This window comes from Lipotes vexillifer, unplaced genomic scaffold, assembly GCF_000442215.2.
Source record: "Lipotes vexillifer unplaced genomic scaffold, Lipotes_vexillifer_v1.1 scaffold769, whole genome shotgun sequence".
NCBI classification, from domain to species: Eukaryota; Metazoa; Chordata; class Mammalia; order Artiodactyla; family Lipotidae; genus Lipotes; species Lipotes vexillifer.
In genome coordinates this window covers 584336-603679 of record NW_006790073.1, presented here as the reverse complement: position 1 = coordinate 603679, position 19344 = coordinate 584336, and the positions used below count along the sequence as shown (strand labels likewise).

Below are 19344 nucleotides of genomic sequence, written 5' to 3'. Positions count from 1 at the left end.
TGCTGTACGTGGGCCTCTCACTGTTGTGGCCTCTCCCATTGCAGAACACAGGCTCCGCACGCACAGGCTCAGCGGCCATGGCTCACGGGCCCAGCCGCTCCGCGGCATGTGGGATCTTCCCGGACTGGGGCACGAACCCGTGTCCCCTGCATCGGCAGGTGGATTCTCAACCACTGCACCACCAGGGAAGCCCTTCAATCATATTTGTGTCATGAGGAAATATCATTTAAATGGTATTAACATCTACAAGATTAAAAAAATAAAACATGACTTTTACTCCATTTAGTTTCATTAGGACTTATTAAATGTGTTTTAGCTATAAAAGAATATAACAAACCTGATCACTATTACAAAAAACAAAATTACTTCTGAGCCTGAAAACATACTGATGGTTTATCAAGAGTATTACATAGCCTACCAATCATAAAAACTTATCAAATAAAAAATAATATTTACATGAACACCAAACAGTGGGGAGCCACATCCATTCGGCGGGGAGGGTTTATATCCATAACGTGGAAAAGGCTTAGATCCTATAAAATATAAATGGTTATCATAATTAATTTTCAAATATGTTAGAGAATACATACACAAAAAGGTCTACAATGTGCTAGACTAGCCCTGGAAATATTTACTATTTGGATGCTAACATAAGTGAGTATGTGTTTATTCGGATGAGCATTAAAAATGCTAATTTGTCTACCGAATTATTTTTACTTTTCCTGAAGCAAAATATGTACAAATGTGTACATGTATGCATAGATGGCAGTTCATAAAATATTATGGTGGTTCATAAAATGTAATTATATTTGCAAGCCTACACCATACAAACATGTAAATCCTTATTCTGGACTTATGTCAATTTCAGAGGTTACATGCCAGACTGGGTCCATATATATGAAACATAAAATCCACCCTATTTTCTTGTACATTCTAATGCTTATATTTTTAGGTTAAAACCTACAGGCAAGAACTGTATCTTCCCATCCTCAGCCAATGCTCCATTGTACACAAACCTCAATAACTATTAACTAGAGCCTAAAGCTAAGGAAGACAAGGTCACCTGATCATTTAATTACTTTAATATCATTATAAGACATTACAGAATCATTCTAGCCCAGACTCCAACCAACCATTTCACAAATATACTCCTCTGTCATCTAAGGAAAAAGGCAAGAAGCAAAGATAGCTTGGGAAACTACTATTCCAGTTATACTCTCCTTAATAGCACCAATAGTTCAGTAACAAGGAGAAAGATGACATTATCAAAGCAATCTTAAATGTTGGAAGATATTTCAGAAATCTCTCTTCTCATGTAATACAGAAATCACTTCAATATACCAAAGAGTCTTTGAATGTTTCCCACAATCCTATAGTGTCAAGAAACAGCCTACTCCTTTGTGGACTGGCATTAACAGTTGAGTTCTTTCTTCTCTTTTTCGTGTAAATTCTACCTGTAAGCAATCCTCTGCCCTCTGGGGAACACAAAGCCACCGGATTCCCTATTTTACATGATAATCCTTTCAAACACCTGGGGCTACCATTTACCTTCCACAAATAAAATATCCCCAGTTATTATAAATACCACCCCACATCTGGATACTTAGGAGAGACACAAAGTATTCCACCAACTTTCATTCAATTAACATTTATTACTAGGAGACTTGAAGTTTGCCCTCCAAAAGTAAAGTGAGGAAGAAAAAAAGCAACCCTTCCAGTAATCAGCCATCAAAATAAGTAATCCACTCGAAGTAATGAACTAAAAATGGTTTAAGTGAGCTGCTAAGATTCACAGGCTCAACTGAGGTGACCAAGTAGAGCCTAAAGAGAGCATAACTTCAGGGCTTCCCTGGTGGCGTAGTGGTTGAGAGTCCGCCTGCCGATGCAGGGGACACGGGTTCGTGCCCCGGTCCGGGATGATCCCACATGCCGCGGAGCGGCTGGGCCCGTGACCCATGGCCGCTGAGCCTGCGCATCCGGAGCCTGCGCTCCGCATCGGGAGACGCCACAACAGTGAGAGGCCCACATACCGCAAAAAAAAAAAAGAGAGAGAGAGAGAGCATAACTTCATGGAGATATAAAGTTCCATCCAGTCTGAAGAACAATGTGTACAAAAAGGAATCGTTATGATGGATCTAGAAAAGAGGAGGCCAATGACAGAAGTTTCTCTAGCACTGTCCAAGAGGAGGGCTGTTCCTGGGCCCTTGGAAGATGAAGGTAGATGCCTCAGGCTATCACAGATGAGTCACTGTGATCCTTCAACTCCTGCTTTTAGTCCTTCACTCTTAAGAAAACTCTTTATGATTTGGCATTCCACTTTAAAGGGCCTACAGAGAGGATATTCTAACTATCAATACTTAGATATCTAATGGGCACCTCAAACTTAAGGTGTACCTCCTGCCATTCACCCCCAAACCTGCTCCATCCACAGTTCCCTCTTCTCAGGTAATAGATATGCATCCTTCCAGGTGCTCAGGGGAAAAAATCTCGGCCATCTTTAACTCTCTCATTTTCTTATATCCCACATCCAATTCAACAGCATATCCTGTTGACTCTACCTTCAAAATATTCAGAATCTAACCACTTCTCACTACCTCCACTGCTACCATCCTGCTCCAAGTCACCACGGATTACTGCCATAACCTAACTAGTCTCTTTGGTTTCCCCACCCAATACCACCTCCAGCTATGGTCCAATCTCAACACTGAACCTGAGTGATCCTATTAAAATATATGTTAGATTAAGTCTTTGCTCTGCCCAAACCCCTCCAATGGCTTCTCATTTTATTCAGAATAAAAGCTGGGACTTCCCTGGTGGTCCAGTGGTTAAGACTCTGCACTTCCACTGAGGGGTGCGCGGGTTCGAACCCTGGTTGGGGAACTAAGATCCTATATGCTGTGCTGCACAGCCGAAAAAAAAAAAAAAAAAAAAAAACAGGCCAAAAGTCCTTTCAGTGCCTATAAGTCCTACATAATGGCATCTCTGACCTCATCTCCTTACTGTTCTCTCTCCTCTCCTCTTCCTTCCTTCCTCACTCCATTCCATCACATCTGACCTCTTTGCTGGGCCACAGACACTCCAGCTCTGCTCTTGCCTTAGTGCCACTGAAGCTGCTATTTTTCTATGTGGATACTCGTCCTCCTGACATCTACATACTTCTTCATGTTCAAGGCCTTTTCTGACCATACCATTTGCAGCATATATGACTTTCTAACATATCACTAACCTATTCTGTTTATTATCTGTCACCCCATATTAAAATGTAAACCCTCTGAGGGCAGGAATTTTTGTCTATTTTGTACCCCCAACGCATAGAACAATGTCTGGCATATAGTTAGGTTCTCAATAAATATCTGTTGATAAATGAATGAATGAATGAGTAGAAGACTTGGAAGCCTAATATTCACGGCAGTAATAATACTCATAAATAAACTGGTACTGCTGTTTACCCTTCAGTCTCTTTTGAGTTTGGTGAGCATTCATCAGCCTCCAAGGACTGATCACTTCTAGTCTGTCACATCCAGAATGTGGCACCCCAAACTGAACACCATTAGGAATGATGGGCCTATTTTGAGCTGGATAAACTACTTGTACTAATATAACCTAAGATAGCATATGTTTCAGCTATGTCTCCATGCTAAAATACAGCACAGGACTTCCCTGGTGGCACAGTGGCTAAGAATCTGCCTGCCAATGCAGGGGACACGGGTTTGAGGCCTGGTCCGGGAAGATCCCACATGCCGCAGAGCAACGAAGCCCGTGTGCCACAACTACTGAGCCTGCGCTCTAGAGCCTGTGAGCCACAACTACTGAGCTTGTGCTCTAGGGCCTGTGAGCCACAACTACTGAGCCCGCATGGCACAGCTACTGAAGCCCATGCACCTAGAGCCCGTGCTCCACAACAAGAAGCCGCCGCAATGAGAAGCCCGCGCACCGCAGCGAAGAGCAGCCCCCGCTCGCCATAACTAGAGAAAGCCCATGCACAGCAAAGAAGACCCAACGCAGCCAAAAAACTAAATAAATAAATAAAATTTAAAAAATAAAATAAAATACAGCACAATAACAGTAGAAAAAAAGTTTTTTTCTAAAATGAACTTTTTAACATCTACTGCTAGAGGCTCAGCACTTCTGCCATTCAATTTTTGAGCCTAAAACACTAGATTATAAAACTCTTATCTTGTTAGGTTTAGTTCATCATTCAGGACCGTTAAGCAGATTTTAAATGTAGAGGTATTCACCCAGTGTTACTTGTTATACCCAGATATTCACAAACTTGAGACACTGATTTAACCAGGACAGAGACCTGCAACACCCTGCTAGAGATGAGCCCTCTCTACAAGAAGCCATGACATCATTAACCCAACCCTTTGGGCAGACCACTTAGCCAGTTGTGATTTCACCTAAATCAAGTTCTATCCAGCCTGCACTTTGCATGGGAGTATCATGAGAGACTAGGCATCTGATCTACCCTACCATGCTAGAAACCTGTTCACTGAAAAGGAGGAAGGCTGGATCAGCATTATATCCTTGGGGAAGCCATTCTAGCTCCTTGAAGTTCTCTCTTGTCAAGGGTTTTAACAATCAACCGTCTAAAATGTTCAGAAACTCATGTAGCAAGAAATACTAAGCAGTGGTCACATTTATAGTCTGAAAAAAGCACAGTAAATATGCCAAAGAGTGTTCAAAAAGTCTGGAAACAGAAAAAATAGTGTATTTACTATACATATTTTTTTCAGGTTAACAACTGGACTTTTTGCTTTAAATTTAGAAGCATATCACCTTAAAAGGTGTCTGGAGACTGAAGCAACACATATCAGGCATATTACTTGAAAATCTAACCAACAAACTGTTTATCCTGTTTCCAACTTTGTGGATACCCCATACATTCCCCCTGCCAGTCTCCAGATTTCTGGCACTTATCTCTTTTCCATGAGGATCAAAGATTACCACCCTCAGACAACTGATACAGGCCTAGAGTTTTAAAGGCATGTGGATGTCTAATCTCTTCTTCTCAAGTGTCTGCTTTTCTTTTTTTTTAACCAGAAAGTTATTTCTCTCAATGTTATACAACAGTAGCACTTCTATTTTCCCTTCCCTTTGTTTTTTATATAAACCCATGCACTTTCCTTCGATTTTGAGTCTATAAAACATTTTTGAACATTCTGATGTGTACAATGATAGCGATACATACCTGTGTGCATATGTATTAGTATATACAGACATTACCTCATTTTGTAAAAGATAATTACCTTTGAATGGGAGAATGATTAGAAGCAAATGAAGTCAGAGGAAACAAAACAAAATATGCTTATTGTAAGAGAATAAAGAGGAAAAGAGTACAGAGAAAATCAGCTGGCAAAAATGAAAACGGAGGCAAGGATAGAAGTAGCAGTCATCTCAGCGCTAGTGCTTAAAACTGTCCTAAGAGAGAAGCTGTTAAAATGGAGTAATAAAGAACCTAGATCTACTGTATGTGAAATACTAGACAATAACACCATGAAATAAGTGCTGGTAAAACTGGCTCCCCAGTGTAAGTGGAAAAAGGGGCACGTATTTCTTTTGAAGGAACCTACTAATATCAGTTCCTCAGAGACGCCTTTCTTACTTACTCTATTTGGAATAGTGCCCCTTCACTTTTATATCCATTCCATACACCCATGGTTGGTTTTATTTTTCTTTCTAACATTTATTAACCAAATTAACATAATTGGTTTCTATGGAGACAGCAATTTTGTCTTGCTCACCTAGAAGATGCCTGGCACAAAGTGGGTGCACAGGAAATCACCGGATGAAAAAATGAGAAACATTCCTTGCTGAAATTAAAATATTCTTTATCCACAGCAAAACATAAAACAAAACAAAAACAAAACAAAACAACCCCCCCAAAAAACCCCCAGAAAACTGAACTAGTTTCCGGAAATTTTTTACAGTGTTTTAAATTCTAAATTCATCTTTATGAAATAATTATTTCTGAACAACTTACATAGAAGGTTGTTTATTTAAGATTAAGTTGATATGGAGTAGGTTGAGAGGAGTGAGGACAAGATGGCAGAGCAGAAGGATCTGAGCTCACCCCCTCTCATGAAAACACCAAAATCACAACTAACTGCTGAACAACCATTGAAAAGGACTGGAACCTACCAAAAATGATATTCTAGTCCCAAAGACAAAGAAACCACAAGAAGGTGGTAGGAGGGTGCATTTGCCATACAATCGAATCCCATACCCGCCAGGTGGGTGACCGACAAACTGGAAAATAATTATATCACAGAGGTTCTCCCACATGAGTGAGAGTTCTGAGCCCCAGGTCAGGCTCCCCAGTCTGGGCATGTGGCATCAGGAGGAGGAACCCCCAGAGCATTGTGCTTTGAAGGTCAGGGGGGGCTTGACTGCAGGAAATCAACAGGACGGGGGAAAACAGGAAGGCCTCTCTTGGAGAACACACAAGGCCCTGGGTGCGTCGGGACCCAGGGGAAAAAGCAGTCACTTCACAGGACCAGACCTACCTGCTGATCTTGGAGGGTCTCCTGGGGAGATGGGGGGCACTTATGGCTCACTGTGGGGACAAGGACACTGGTGGCAGAGTTATTTGGAAGTACTCGTTGGCATGAGCTGTCATGGAGACCACCATTTTGATGCCAAGACCTGGCCCCACCCTTCCCCGTGCTGGGAAGCCTCAGGCCAAACAACCATCAAGGAAGGAACACAGCCCCACCAATCAGCAGACAGGCTACTTAAAGTCTTCTTGAGCTCACAGCCACGTCTAAACACACTGCTTGACATGGCCCTGCCCACCAGAGAGACAACACCCAGCTCCACCCACCAGTGGCACCAGTCCCTCCCACCAGGAAGCCTACACAAGCCTTAGACCACCCTCACCCACAGAAGCAAGAGGAACTACAATCCTGCAGCCTGTGGGACCGCAAACACAGAGAGTGAGACAAAATGAGATGGCAGAGGAGTATGTTCCAAACAAAGGAAAAGATAAAACCCCTGAAAAACAACTACGTGAAGTGGAGATAAGCAATCTATCCGAAAAACAATTCAGAGTAATGATAGTAAAGATGATCCAAGATCTCAGAAAAAGAATGGAGGCACAGATCGAGGATATACAAGAAATGTTTAACAAAGAACTAGAAGAATTAAAGTACAGAGTTCAACAATACAATAAATGCACTAAGAAATACATTAGGGGGCTTCCCTGGTGGCGCAGGGGTTAAGAATCCGCCTGCCAATGCAGGGGACATGGGTTCGAGCCCTGGTCCGGGAAGATCCCACATGCCATGGAGCAACTGAGCCCATGCGCCACAACTGCTGAGCCTGCGCTCTGAGAGCCTGCAAGTCACAACTACTGAGCCCGCGAGCCTAGAGCCGGTGTTCTGCAACAAGAGAAGCCACCGCAATGAGAAGCCCGCGCACCACAACGAAGAGTAGCCCCCGCTCACTGCAACTGGAGAAAGCCTGCGCGCAGCAACGAAGACCCAACACAGCCAAAAATAAATAAATTTAAAAAAAAAGAAACTGGATTTATTTTAAGTCCCATTTAAAAAAAATACATTATAAGGAATCAATAGCAGAACAAATGAAGCAGAAAAACGGGTAAGTGAGCTGGAAGACAGAATGGTGGAAATCACTGCCATGGAACAGAATAAAGAAAAAAGAACGAAAAGAAATGACGACAGTCTCAGAGACCTCTGGGACAACATTAAAGGCACCAACATTCGAATTATAGGGGTCCTAGAAGAAGAAGAGAAAAAGAAAGGGTATGAGAAAATATTCGAAGAGATTATAGTTGAAAAGTTCCCTAACATGGGAAAGGAAATAGTCAGTCAAGTCCAGGAAGCACAGAGAGTCTCATACAGGACAAATCCAAGAAGAAACACACCAAGACACATATTAATCAAATTGACAAAAATTAAAGACAAAGAGAAAATATTAAGAGCAACAAAGGAAAAGCAACAAATAACATACAAAGGAATCCCCATAAGGTTATCAGATGATTTTTCAGCAGAAACTCTGGAGGCCAGAAGGTAGTGGCACAACATATTTAAAGTGATGAAAGGGAAAAACCTACAACCAAGAATACTCTACCCAGCAAGGCTCTCATTTAGATTCACGGAAGAAATCAAAAGCTTTACAGACCAGCAAAAGCTAAGAGAATTCAGCACCACCAAACCAGCTTTACAAGAAATGCTAAAGAAACTTCTCTAGGTGGAAAAGAAAAAGCCACAACTAGAATCAAGAAAATTATGAGCGGGAAAGCTCACCAGTAAAGGCAAACACACAGTAAAGATAGGAAATCATCCGCACACAAATACGATATCAAAACCAGCAATCGTGGGGCTTCCCCAGTGGCACAGTCGTTAAGAATCCACCTGCCAATGCAGGGGACATGGGTTCAAGCTCTGGTCCGGGTAGATCCCACATGGCGCAGAGCAACTAAGCCCATGCGCCACAGCTACTGAGCCTGTGCTCTAGAGCCCCCGAGCCACAACTACTGAGCCCATGTGCCACAACTACTGAAGCCTGCACGCCTAGAGCCCATGCTCCACAACAAGAGAAGCCACCACAATGAGAAGCCCACGCAATACAATGAAGAGTGGCCACCACTCGCTGCAACTAGATAAAGCCCGTGCGCAGCAACAAAGACCCAACACAGCCAAAAATAAATTAAAAGAAAAAAACAAACAAAAAAACCCAGCTGGGCTTCCCTGATGGCGCAGTGGTTGAGAGTCCACCTGCGGATGCAGGGGACACGGGTTCGTGCCCTGGTCTGGGAAGATCCCACATGCCACGGAGCGGCTGGGCCCGTGAGCCATGGCCGCTGAGCCTGCACATCCAGAGTCTGTGCTCCGCAGCGGATGAGGCCACAACAGTTAGAGGCCCGCGTACCGCAAAAACAAAAAACAAAAAAAACAGCAATCGTGAGGAGAGTACAAATGCAGGATACAGGAAATGCATTTGAAATTAAGAGACCAACAACTTAAAACAATCTTGTATATGTATAGACTGCTATAGCAAAACCTCATGATCACCACAAACCAAAAATCTACAATAGATAGACAAACATAGACAAAATAGGAATCCAAACACAACATTAAAGATAGTCATCAAGTCACAAGACAGGAGAACAAAAAAGGAAGGGAAGAAAAAAGACCTACAAAAACAAATCCAAAACAATTAACAAACGGCAGTGAGAACATAGATATCGATAATTACCTTAAATGTAGAGGGATTAAATGCTCCAGTCAAAAGACACAGACTGGCTGAATGAATACAAAAACAAGACCCATGTCTTGAGGCCCACTTCAGATCTAGGGACACACACACACTGAAAGTGAGGGGATGGAAAAAGGTATTCCATGCAAATGGAAATCAAAAGAAAGCTGGAGTAGCAATACTCATATCAGATAAAATGGACTTTAAAGTAAAGAATGTTACAAGAGACAAGGAAGGACACTACATAATGATCAAGGGAGCAATCCAAGAAGAAGATATAACAATTATAAATATATATGCATGCAACATAGGAGCACCCCAATATATAAGGGAAATGCTAACAGCCATAAAAGAAGAAATCAACAGTAACACAGTAATAGTGGGGGACTTTGACACCCCACTTACATCAATGGACAGATCATCCAGGCAGAAAGTCAATAAGGAAACACAGGCCTTCAATGATACATTAGACCAGATGGACTTAATTGATATTTATAGAGCATTCCATCCAAAAGCAGAACACACATTCCTTTCAAGTGCACAAGAAACATTCTCCAGGATAGATCACATGATGGGCCCTAAAGCAAGCCTTGGTAAATTTAAGAAAACTGAAATCGTATCAAGCATCTTCTCTGACAAACTATGAGATTAGAAATCAACTACAAGAAAAAAAACTGTAAAAAACACAAACATGGAGGGTAAGCAATATGCTACTAAGCAACCAATGGATCACTGAAAAAAATCAAAGAGGAAATCAAAAACTACTTACAGACATTATGAAATTATATTCATATAATTATATGAAGTTATACCTATTGGTCTATACTAAAGGAGACTATGACCACTAAAAAAAAAAATACCTACAGACAAATGAAAACAAAAATATGATCCAAAACCTATGGGACACAGCAAAAGCAGTTCTAAGAGAGAAGTTTATAGCAATACAATCTTACCTCAGAAAACAAGAAAAATCACAAATAAACCACCTAAACTTACAGCTAAAGCAACCAGAGAATGAAGAACAAACAACCCAAAGTTAGCAGAAGGAAAGAAATCATAAAGATCAGAGCAGAAATAAATGAAACAGAGATGAAGAAAACAATAGAAAAGATCAATGAAACTAAAGGCTGGTTCTTTGAGAAGATAAACAAAATTGATAAACCTTTAGCCAGACTCATCAAGAAAAAAAGGGAGAGGACTCAAATCAATAAAATGAGAAATGAAAAAGGAGAAGTTACAACTGACACCACAGAAATACAAAGGATCATAAGAGACTACTACAAGCAGCTATATGCAATAAAATGGACAAATTCTTAGAAAGGTACAATCTCCCAAAACTGAACCAGGAAGAAATAGAAAATATGAACAGACCAATCACAAGCACTGAAATTGAAACTGTGATTAAAAAACTCCCAACAAACAAAAGTCCAGGACCAGATGGCTTCACAGGCAAATTCTATCAAACATTTAGAGAAGAGTTAACACCTATCCTCCTGCAACTATTTCCAAAATTGCAGAGGAAGGAACACTTCTAAACTCATTCTATGAGGCCACCATCACCTTGATACCAAAACCAGACAAGGATACCACGAAAAAAGAAAATTGCAGGCCAGTATCACTGATGAACGTAGACGTAAAAATCCTCAACAAAATACTAGCAAACCAAATCCAACAATACATTCGAAGGCTCATACACCATAATCAAGTGGGATTTATCCCAGGGATGCAATGATTTTTTTAATTCTGCAAATCAATCAGTGTGATACACCACCATTAACAAACTGAAGAATAAACACCATGTGATCATCTCAACAGATGCAGAAAAAGCTTTTGACAAAATCCAACACCCATTTGTGATAAAAGCTCTCCAGAAAGTGGGTATAGAGGGAACATACCTCAACATAATAAAGGCCATATATGACAAACCCACAGCTGACATCATACTCAATGGTGAAAAGCTGAAAGTATTTCCTCTATAATCAGGAACAAGAGAAGGATGTCCACTCTCACTACTTTCATTCAACATAGTTTTGGAAGTCCTAGCCATGGCAATAGAGAAGAAAAAGAAATAAAAGGAATACAAACTGGAAAAGAAGAAGTTAAACTGTCACTGTTTGCAGATGACATAATACTATACATCACAGAAAATCCTAAAGATGACACCAGAAAACTACTAGAGCTCATCAATGAATTTGGTAAAATTGCAAGATACAAAATTAATACACGGAAATCTGTTGCATTTCTATACACTAACAAAAGATCAGGAAAAGAAATGAAGGAAACAATCCCATTTACCACTGCAACAAAAAGATTACCTAGGAATAAACCTACCTAAGGAAGCAAAAGATCTATTCTCTGAAAACTATAAGATGCTGATGAAAGAAATTGAAGATGACACAAACAGATGGAAAAACATACCCTGTTCTTGACTGGAAGAATCAATATTGTCAAAATGACTATACTACCCAACGTAATCTACAGATTCAATGCAATCCCTATCAAATTACCAATGGCATTTTTCATGGAACTTGAACAAATAATTCTAAAATTTGTATTGAAACACAAATGACTCTCAACAGCCAAAGCAATACTGAGAAAGAAAAACGGAGCTGGAGGATTCAGGCTTCCTGAGTTCAGACTATACTCTAAAGCTACAGTATTCAAAACGCTATGGTACTGACACAAAGACTTACAGATCAGTGTAACAGGACAGAAAGCCCAGAAATAAACCTATGCCCTTTTGGTCAATTAATCTATGACAAAGGAGGCAAGGGTATACAGTGGAGCAAAGACAGTTTCTTCAATAAGTGGTGTTGGGAAAACTGGACAGCTACATGTAAAAGAATGAAATTAGAACATTCTCTAACACCATACACAAAAATAAACTCAAAATGGATTAAAGACCTATATGTAAGACTGGATACTATAAAACTCTTAGAGGAAAACATAGGCAGAACACTCTTTGACATAAATTGCAGCAATATCTTTTTGGATCCACCTCCCAAAATGATGAAAATAAAAACAAAGATAAACAAATGGGACCTAATTAAACTCAAAAGCTTTTGCACAGCAAAGGAAACCATACACAAAATGAAAAGACAAGCCCCAGAATGGGAGAAAATATTTGCAAATGATGTGACCAACAAGAGATTAATCTCCAAAATATACAAACAGCTCATGCAGCTCAATAAAAAAATAACAAACAACCCAATCAAAAAATGGGCAGAATATCTAAATAGACATTTCTCCAAAAAGCACATGAAAAGATGTTCAACATCACTAATTATTAGCAAAATGCAAATCAAAACTACAGTGAGGTATCACCTCCCAGCGGTCAGAATGGTCATCATCAAAAAGTCTACAAACAATAAATGCTGGAGAGGATGTGGAGAAAAGGGAACCCTCCTACACTGTTGGTAGGAATGTAAATCAGTACAGCCACTATGGAGAACAGTATGGAGGTTCCTCAAAAAAAAACCTAAAAATAGATCTACCATATGATCCAGCAATCCCACTTCTGGGCACATATCCGGAGAAAATCATACTTTGAAAAGATACATGCACTCCAATGTTCACTGCAGCACTACTTACAATAGCCAAGACATGGAAGCAACCTAAAGGTCCAACGACAGGTGAGTGGATAAAGAAGATGTGGTACATATGTACAATGGAATATTACTCCGCCATAAAAAAGAATGAAATAATGCCATTTGCAGCAATATGGATGGACCTAGAGATTATCATACTAAGTGACAAAAGTCAGACAAAATGATACAAATGAATTTACTTACAAAACAGAAACAGATTCACAGACTTAGAAAACAAACTTATAGTTACCAAAGGGGAAAGGTGGGGGAGGGATAAATTAGGAGGTTGGGATTAACACATACACACTACTATATATAAAACAGATAAACAACAAGGACCTACTGTATAGCACAGGGAACTCCACTCAATACTCTGTAATAATTTTTATGGGGAAAGAATCTAAGAACAGATGTATGTATATGCATAACGAAATCACTTTGCTGTACACCTAAAACTAACACAACATTGTAAATCAACTATACTCCAATGTAAAATAAAAATTAAAAAATAAATAAAAGAGTTAAAAAAAGAAAAAATGGTTCAGTTGATATGGATACCGTGATTACAACTGTATTCATATCATTTTAAGTGTTGTTATAAAAGGTGTTCTAAGCCACTGATCATTAAAAATATTTAGCATTTCTACTGGTGTCAGTTTTTACTAAGTGCTATGAACCGAACTGCGTCCCCGCCAAAATCATATGCTGAAGCCCTAACTCTCAATGTATTTGGTGATAGGGCCTTTGGGGGATAATTACGGTTAGACGAGGTCACGAGGGTAGGGCCCTCATGATGGGATTAGTACGCTTATAAGAAGTCCCACCAGAGAACTTACTTTCCCTTCACCCGCTGCCCCTACCGTGCAAGAAGGCAGCTGTCTGCAAGCCAGGAAGAGAGCTCTCACCACAGAAAAGTGTTGGCTAAACCTTGATCTTGGACTTTCTAGCCTTCAGAACTGTAAGAAATAAACTCCTGTTGTTTACATCACCCAGTCTGTGGTATTTTATAATAGCAACCTAGGCAGACTAATACACAAAGCAAGCAAAAACTCAACAGTAGAAGAAACAACATCAGAGTCAAACCAAAAATCCATGATGTGTTGGGGTCACCGTCCCCTAGAATTTGTAAGCAGAAATTACAAAATCTCTTAGCTTTTCTGTACAGAAAGCTAAGAAAAAAAAATGAGATAGGAATAAGAGTTTAAAAAACAAACCAGGGACTTCCCTGGCGGTCCAGTGGTTAAGACTCTGCCCCTCCACTGCAGGGGGCGCAGGTTTGATCCTGGTCAGGAGCTAAGATCCTACATGCCACAGGGCGCTGCCAAACAAAACAGAACAAAACAAAAACCAAATCCACTACGTACAACTACATGGAAATACTGTTCATTGATTTCACTTTTTGACTAAGCGACTGCTCTTATCTTGATGCTTTACATTTTATCATCTGTATGGGCAGTTGAAATCTAAAGATTCTCCTGGACTGAGACAATGACAGTTCTTTTCTACATATTTTTCTTAATTTGGTGTATATACCTTCAATAGACCAATTTCCTTCACCTGAAAGACATTGAAATGGATGAGAAGCATGAGGGGAAGCCTGTTGGGTCACAGAAAGACCTTATCACTGTGTTTTGTATGAAGCCGTACAGAATTCCAACCTGCTTTCCCAAACACCTGGAACTTTAAATTCCTGATTATTAATCTCCAAAGGCCCTTATGCTACTTTACTTTTCTAGTACATTCACTTTCCTATTTTCCTCAATCTCTAACACTTCTATTCCCACCTTCTCACTCAGCTGATGACCTCGATTCCTACTTCACTGAGAAAACCAAGGCAATGAGAGGATAACTTGAACACTACCCACCTAACTGGCATCTGTGCCCATATCCTCTCTGCTCTTGGCCAATCTATTTATGTACTAGAACTCACTCCTCTCACCTAAGGACATGACTCCAATAATTCTCCTTCCTCTCTCCCTCATTAGTGTTTTTACTCTCTGCTGAATCATTCTCAACAGCATACAAATATGCTGTTATTTTTCCTAATGAACCAAAAACTAGTTTTCCCATGTTCACCACCCCCACCCCACCCCTGCTTTCAGTCAATGGCAACTCCATCCTTACAATATTCCGGCTGAAAACTTTGGAATCCTTTTTTAGTTTACTCACACCCTCCTTCTAAGCCATTAGCAAATGCTTTAGGCTCTTCCTTCAAAATATACCCCAAATCCAACCACTTCTCACCAGCTTTATTGCTACCACCCTGAACAAAACTACCACCATGTTTGGTCTGAATTTTTGCACCTGTCACTCCGCCTCCATTCTTGCTCCCCCAACTCTCTCGACCCTTTTTATTCTGATCACAACAGCCAAAGGGATCCTGTTAAGATATCAATTACTGAATGAATTGAATACTTATTCATAATTCTAGAAACATTTTACAAGCCAATTTTGTTTTCTATTTTTCAAGGAAATTGGAAATTTTTCTTCCTCAATCTTTTCTGCTGTCAGCGAGAAAAAAGTTAAAAGAAAAAAAACAGTAATCATTAAATTTGCTCCCCTACATAACTTTATTTCACTCTCCATAAAGCCTTGTTCCCACCCTAGGGAGGATGGCCAGAAGGAGCGAGTCTCCATAATGCTGGTCCTTCACTAGAGCAAAGATAAATTAATGCAACAAATCTGTGCCCTTTAATCCGACACCTCTCCCTCCGTTAAGTCTTTTTTTTAAGGCTCCCTTGACCTCTTTACTGCGACTATTAAACACCCCTTAATCACCATGCTCCTTTAATTCTGAGATTTGTCTGTTTCAGTTTGGTTCTGATTTGGTCACTAACATTCCAAAATATAGGAAAGGTTGAGATACTGTTCCAGGGAGACTTCTCAAGTAACAGCAATTAAAGATCAATCTTCATTATGTTGGAATTATCAACACGGTGACTTGGAACCACAGTCCTATGAGCAGACAGTACTTACTAAGTACTAAAAGATTTTCACTGAAGCATACCGTTTCCTAAATTCTCGAGTTCATTTGTGTTTTTTATGCTGGAGACCTTGCTCTAAACCCCAAATGGTAAATTTTGTGAGGCTTGTGGAAGAGAAGAGGATTAAGAAAAAGGAAAGATTAAAATAATATTTTAATAAGAATAGTATCCATTTAACTTCAGAGATATTTTAAACGTCATAAACTAAACTAAATAAATAAACTCTAGAATGCTTGACTCATAATAAATTTATGAAGACTGATCCTTCCAAGTCTTTCCTATCTCAGTAAATGGCAACTACATCCTTCCTCTAGCTCAGGCCAAAACCGTCAGGGTCATCCTTGACTGGCATTTCAGATCTGGTCCTTTACACTTACTGTTCCCTCTGCCTGGATTGTTCTTTTCCTAGATCATCACAGTGCCAACTTTTTCCCATTTCAGATTTCTTCTCAAATATTATCTCATCAGTGAGGCCTTCCCCCAACATATTTAAAAGAGTAAACTAACACCTCCCAACACCGCCACTGACGGTTCCCCTGCTGTACTGTTCTGGAAGCACTGGCACACTTCAGATCTACACACACTGCAGATCTGGCTTGTTTTACTTATTCTTTAGTTTACTGTCTCTCCCCACTAGAAGGTAAGCTCCATGGACAGAAATTCTGTCAGTTTTGTTCACTGTCAAATCTACAACTGGTACAATGCCTGACACATAGCAGGCACTTAGTTATTTGTTTAATGAATGGGGATGACTAAGTAAAACTATGACATCTACCTCAGGAAAGGCAACCATTTAATCTTCAAATTACTCACTTATTCCTCCTAACAAGCTCTACAAGGACAAAAACATCCTTCCTGATTGAACACTGGTGGTAACGCTTAGGCATACATTTAAGAAGGAATGAAATTTAGCAGTTCATAGCATACAAGATATAGTTCATTCTTTACCTCCATTACCAGAAAACTAGAAATTATGACCGCATGTTGCATCACGTTTTCACATGACAGAGGTCCCTTTTCAATTCACCTACGTATTGTCCAGTTTTACCTCTAAAGTCCTTTAGTTCCCTAGTATTTTGAGCTGCCAAGCATTAAATTAACTAGGTCCAAACCTTGTCCACTTTTATCGGAAACATGATCTCCCAATTACTTTCTTAGCATTTTGAAATTCAAAAAAGAAGCCCAAGTACTTTGTCTGAACTATTACAACATCTAAGCATTCAAAAAAGTCAAGTGCTTCAAAAGAAAGATCTCTGCCTGAAATACTGTTATTATCACCAACAATGCCATCAAACAAGTTCTCAGATTCAAACAGAATTAAAGTTGAAAAATATGAAAAAGTAAATCAAAAGAATAATATTAATAGCAACCAACAATGAGGAGGCAGCGTCACTGTTATCTAAGGAAAGAAAATTCCTGTCAAGTACTGCTTGAATCATTTCCTAGATGAGTGAATCAGAACTCTTTCTCAACAGTAAAGTACACCAAAAGTCTGTACAAAGGTCGCAATTTACTGGCTGTAGCTTTGCAGAAAAAAAAAAAATTTAAACCAGTTCTTGAGAAAGTTAAAAAAGCATGACTTTAAAATTCCTGGTATGTTTTGCGTGTTCAGCTGACTAATTTAAAGGCGCTAAATAAAATCAGTCTGTTTCACTCCATCCCCATGACGCTATGTCACTAAGTTCTTAGGCAACTTTCATGCAATTTCAACAATAACAACAAAAGTAAATCAGACGCGACGAAAACAGAACGGAGAGTACGCTCTCAGGCGATCTCTCACTTTCTAACAATAGTGGCGTGAACTATTTCTAACTAGTGGCGTGAGCAGGTTTCTCAATCACAAGAATGGCAAGAATCTAGCGATGGTTAAGTTTTCCCAGGGCCAGAGGACACCGTCAAGGTCTGGCCGGCATCTCATACCTCCACGACTTCGGTCCCCCCCAAAAGCCCTGAAAGCACAGGCCTCTTAGGGCCTGGGGTTCCCCTCACCGTCACTGCACTTATACTGGCAGAGCCCGTCCTCGCCTCCCAGGAGGTCCAAGGCGGCGTTCAGGTACGTGTCTATCTTGTGAACGCCGTTCCGGATGGTCTTCAGGGAGGCTCTCCAGTCGGTGGTCTGCGCCTGCTCCTGGCACCTGAAAGCGGCGGTCAGGAGGAAAAGGACGGCGAGCACGGGCCGCAGGAGCAGGGCCATCCGCGCAGCGCCGGGCCGTGATAGGCCGCACGGGTGCCCGGAGCCGCGCCCCAGGCAGCGTCCCTCGGGTCGCCCTAGGCAGCGGCGCGGGCCCGGGTCTTGGCGACGGCGGCCAGCTCCATGCCCACGCCTCCTGCCCTGCTGGGAGGCGGGCCCTCACCGCCTTGCAACGAGCTCACGCTGGGAGACAGCGCCTCGGCGGAGATCGGGGAGCGGCACACGCGCCCACCTGGGCGGGCCGCGGCTCCTGTGCGCCTGCGCCAAGCGTGGTGCCTCAGAGGCGCGGCGGGGGCGGGCCAGAGCGGCCGCTGCGTCCTCCCCACCCACGTGGTGGTCGCGGCGCGCCCTCGAGGCCGGCTCGCCTGGCCCTCGTTAGTACTACCTTAGGGGTTCGTTATACTAACTAAATACCCATGCCGGGCCCCGTACCCCAGACAGGCAGATTAGTTCGTTCCGGTGTCAGTGGACATCGGTATTTTTTGAAAGCTCCCGGGGTAGGTGTAGGGTGCAGCCAGGTGGCGAACCCTTGTGACCTCATCTGACCTATCGGGGTGCAGCCCAGCCACCCCGAGCGACAAGATTTTCAGGGTGTAGACAACGTCAGAGAAATGAGCCACCCCCCACCCTCCCTACCCGTAATCCCCTGCAGAGAGCGCTGCTTGAAATCGTGATTCTGCGGGATACGTGGGCCGAACGCGCATCTCACCTCCTCGGGTCCGTACCCGGTCCTCTCGAACCGCGGTGGCCGCGGTTGGGGGATCGGGATTGGAACATGTTAACCCAAGGCCGTGGTGGTGCCCGGCTGACAAAGACGAGCTAGATGCTAGTTTAGAAATTTTGGAAGAAGAAAATGGTTTGACAATAAAACCATGAGTTTTCTTCCCTGGTAAGGAAGAAGCCGTCCTCCATACTTAAACGCAGTTTAAAAAAAAAAAAAAAGGAAAGCACAGTTTTCCTACTCAAGATATTTTGTAACTTGATGGCTCCAGTGACATTTCCCTGTATTTTTTCCCAGTGCAGCGCAGAATCCTTAAATAACAATTGCAGTAATTTCTACCAGAGCTATAAATAGTTATCTTAGTATCCTGGCAGTTTCCAAGAATTTTACAGTAAGATCCAGGGCAGTATTGCGAGTGTTGAGAAAAGATGTGTCCTTTCTATAAGAATTACCAATAAATTCTAGTTTGCCGTTTTGTGTTTCTTACAAGCTTCATGAATTTATAATAAATGTGCAGTGCAGAGCTCATGAGAATTATTTCTCTATTTAGAGCTTAGTCTGTGCCACGCACTTCATGGACTTGATCTCTCACACTCAGAACACCACTTTTCAGGAATACAACCTTTGGGCGAATTAGAAACA

The 19344-nt window shown here is 41.3% G+C and overlaps 1 protein-coding gene across 1 annotated transcript in view; it reads right to left on the bottom strand.

The window, feature by feature from the left end:
• The window catches only part of PLA2G12A (phospholipase A2 group XIIA), a 21603-nt gene extending 3619 nt beyond the window's left edge, over positions 1 to 17984 (bottom strand). Inside the window, exons 1-2 of the mRNA XM_007463229.1 lie at positions 17780 to 17984; positions 457 to 533 (exon numbers count right to left, since the gene is read on the bottom strand). Of these exons, the coding sequence (XP_007463291.1) occupies positions 457 to 533; positions 17780 to 17984 (282 nt within the window). The remainder of the gene's footprint in view (positions 1 to 456; positions 534 to 17779) is intronic.
• Between the last annotated feature and the right edge of the window lie 1360 nt (positions 17985 to 19344).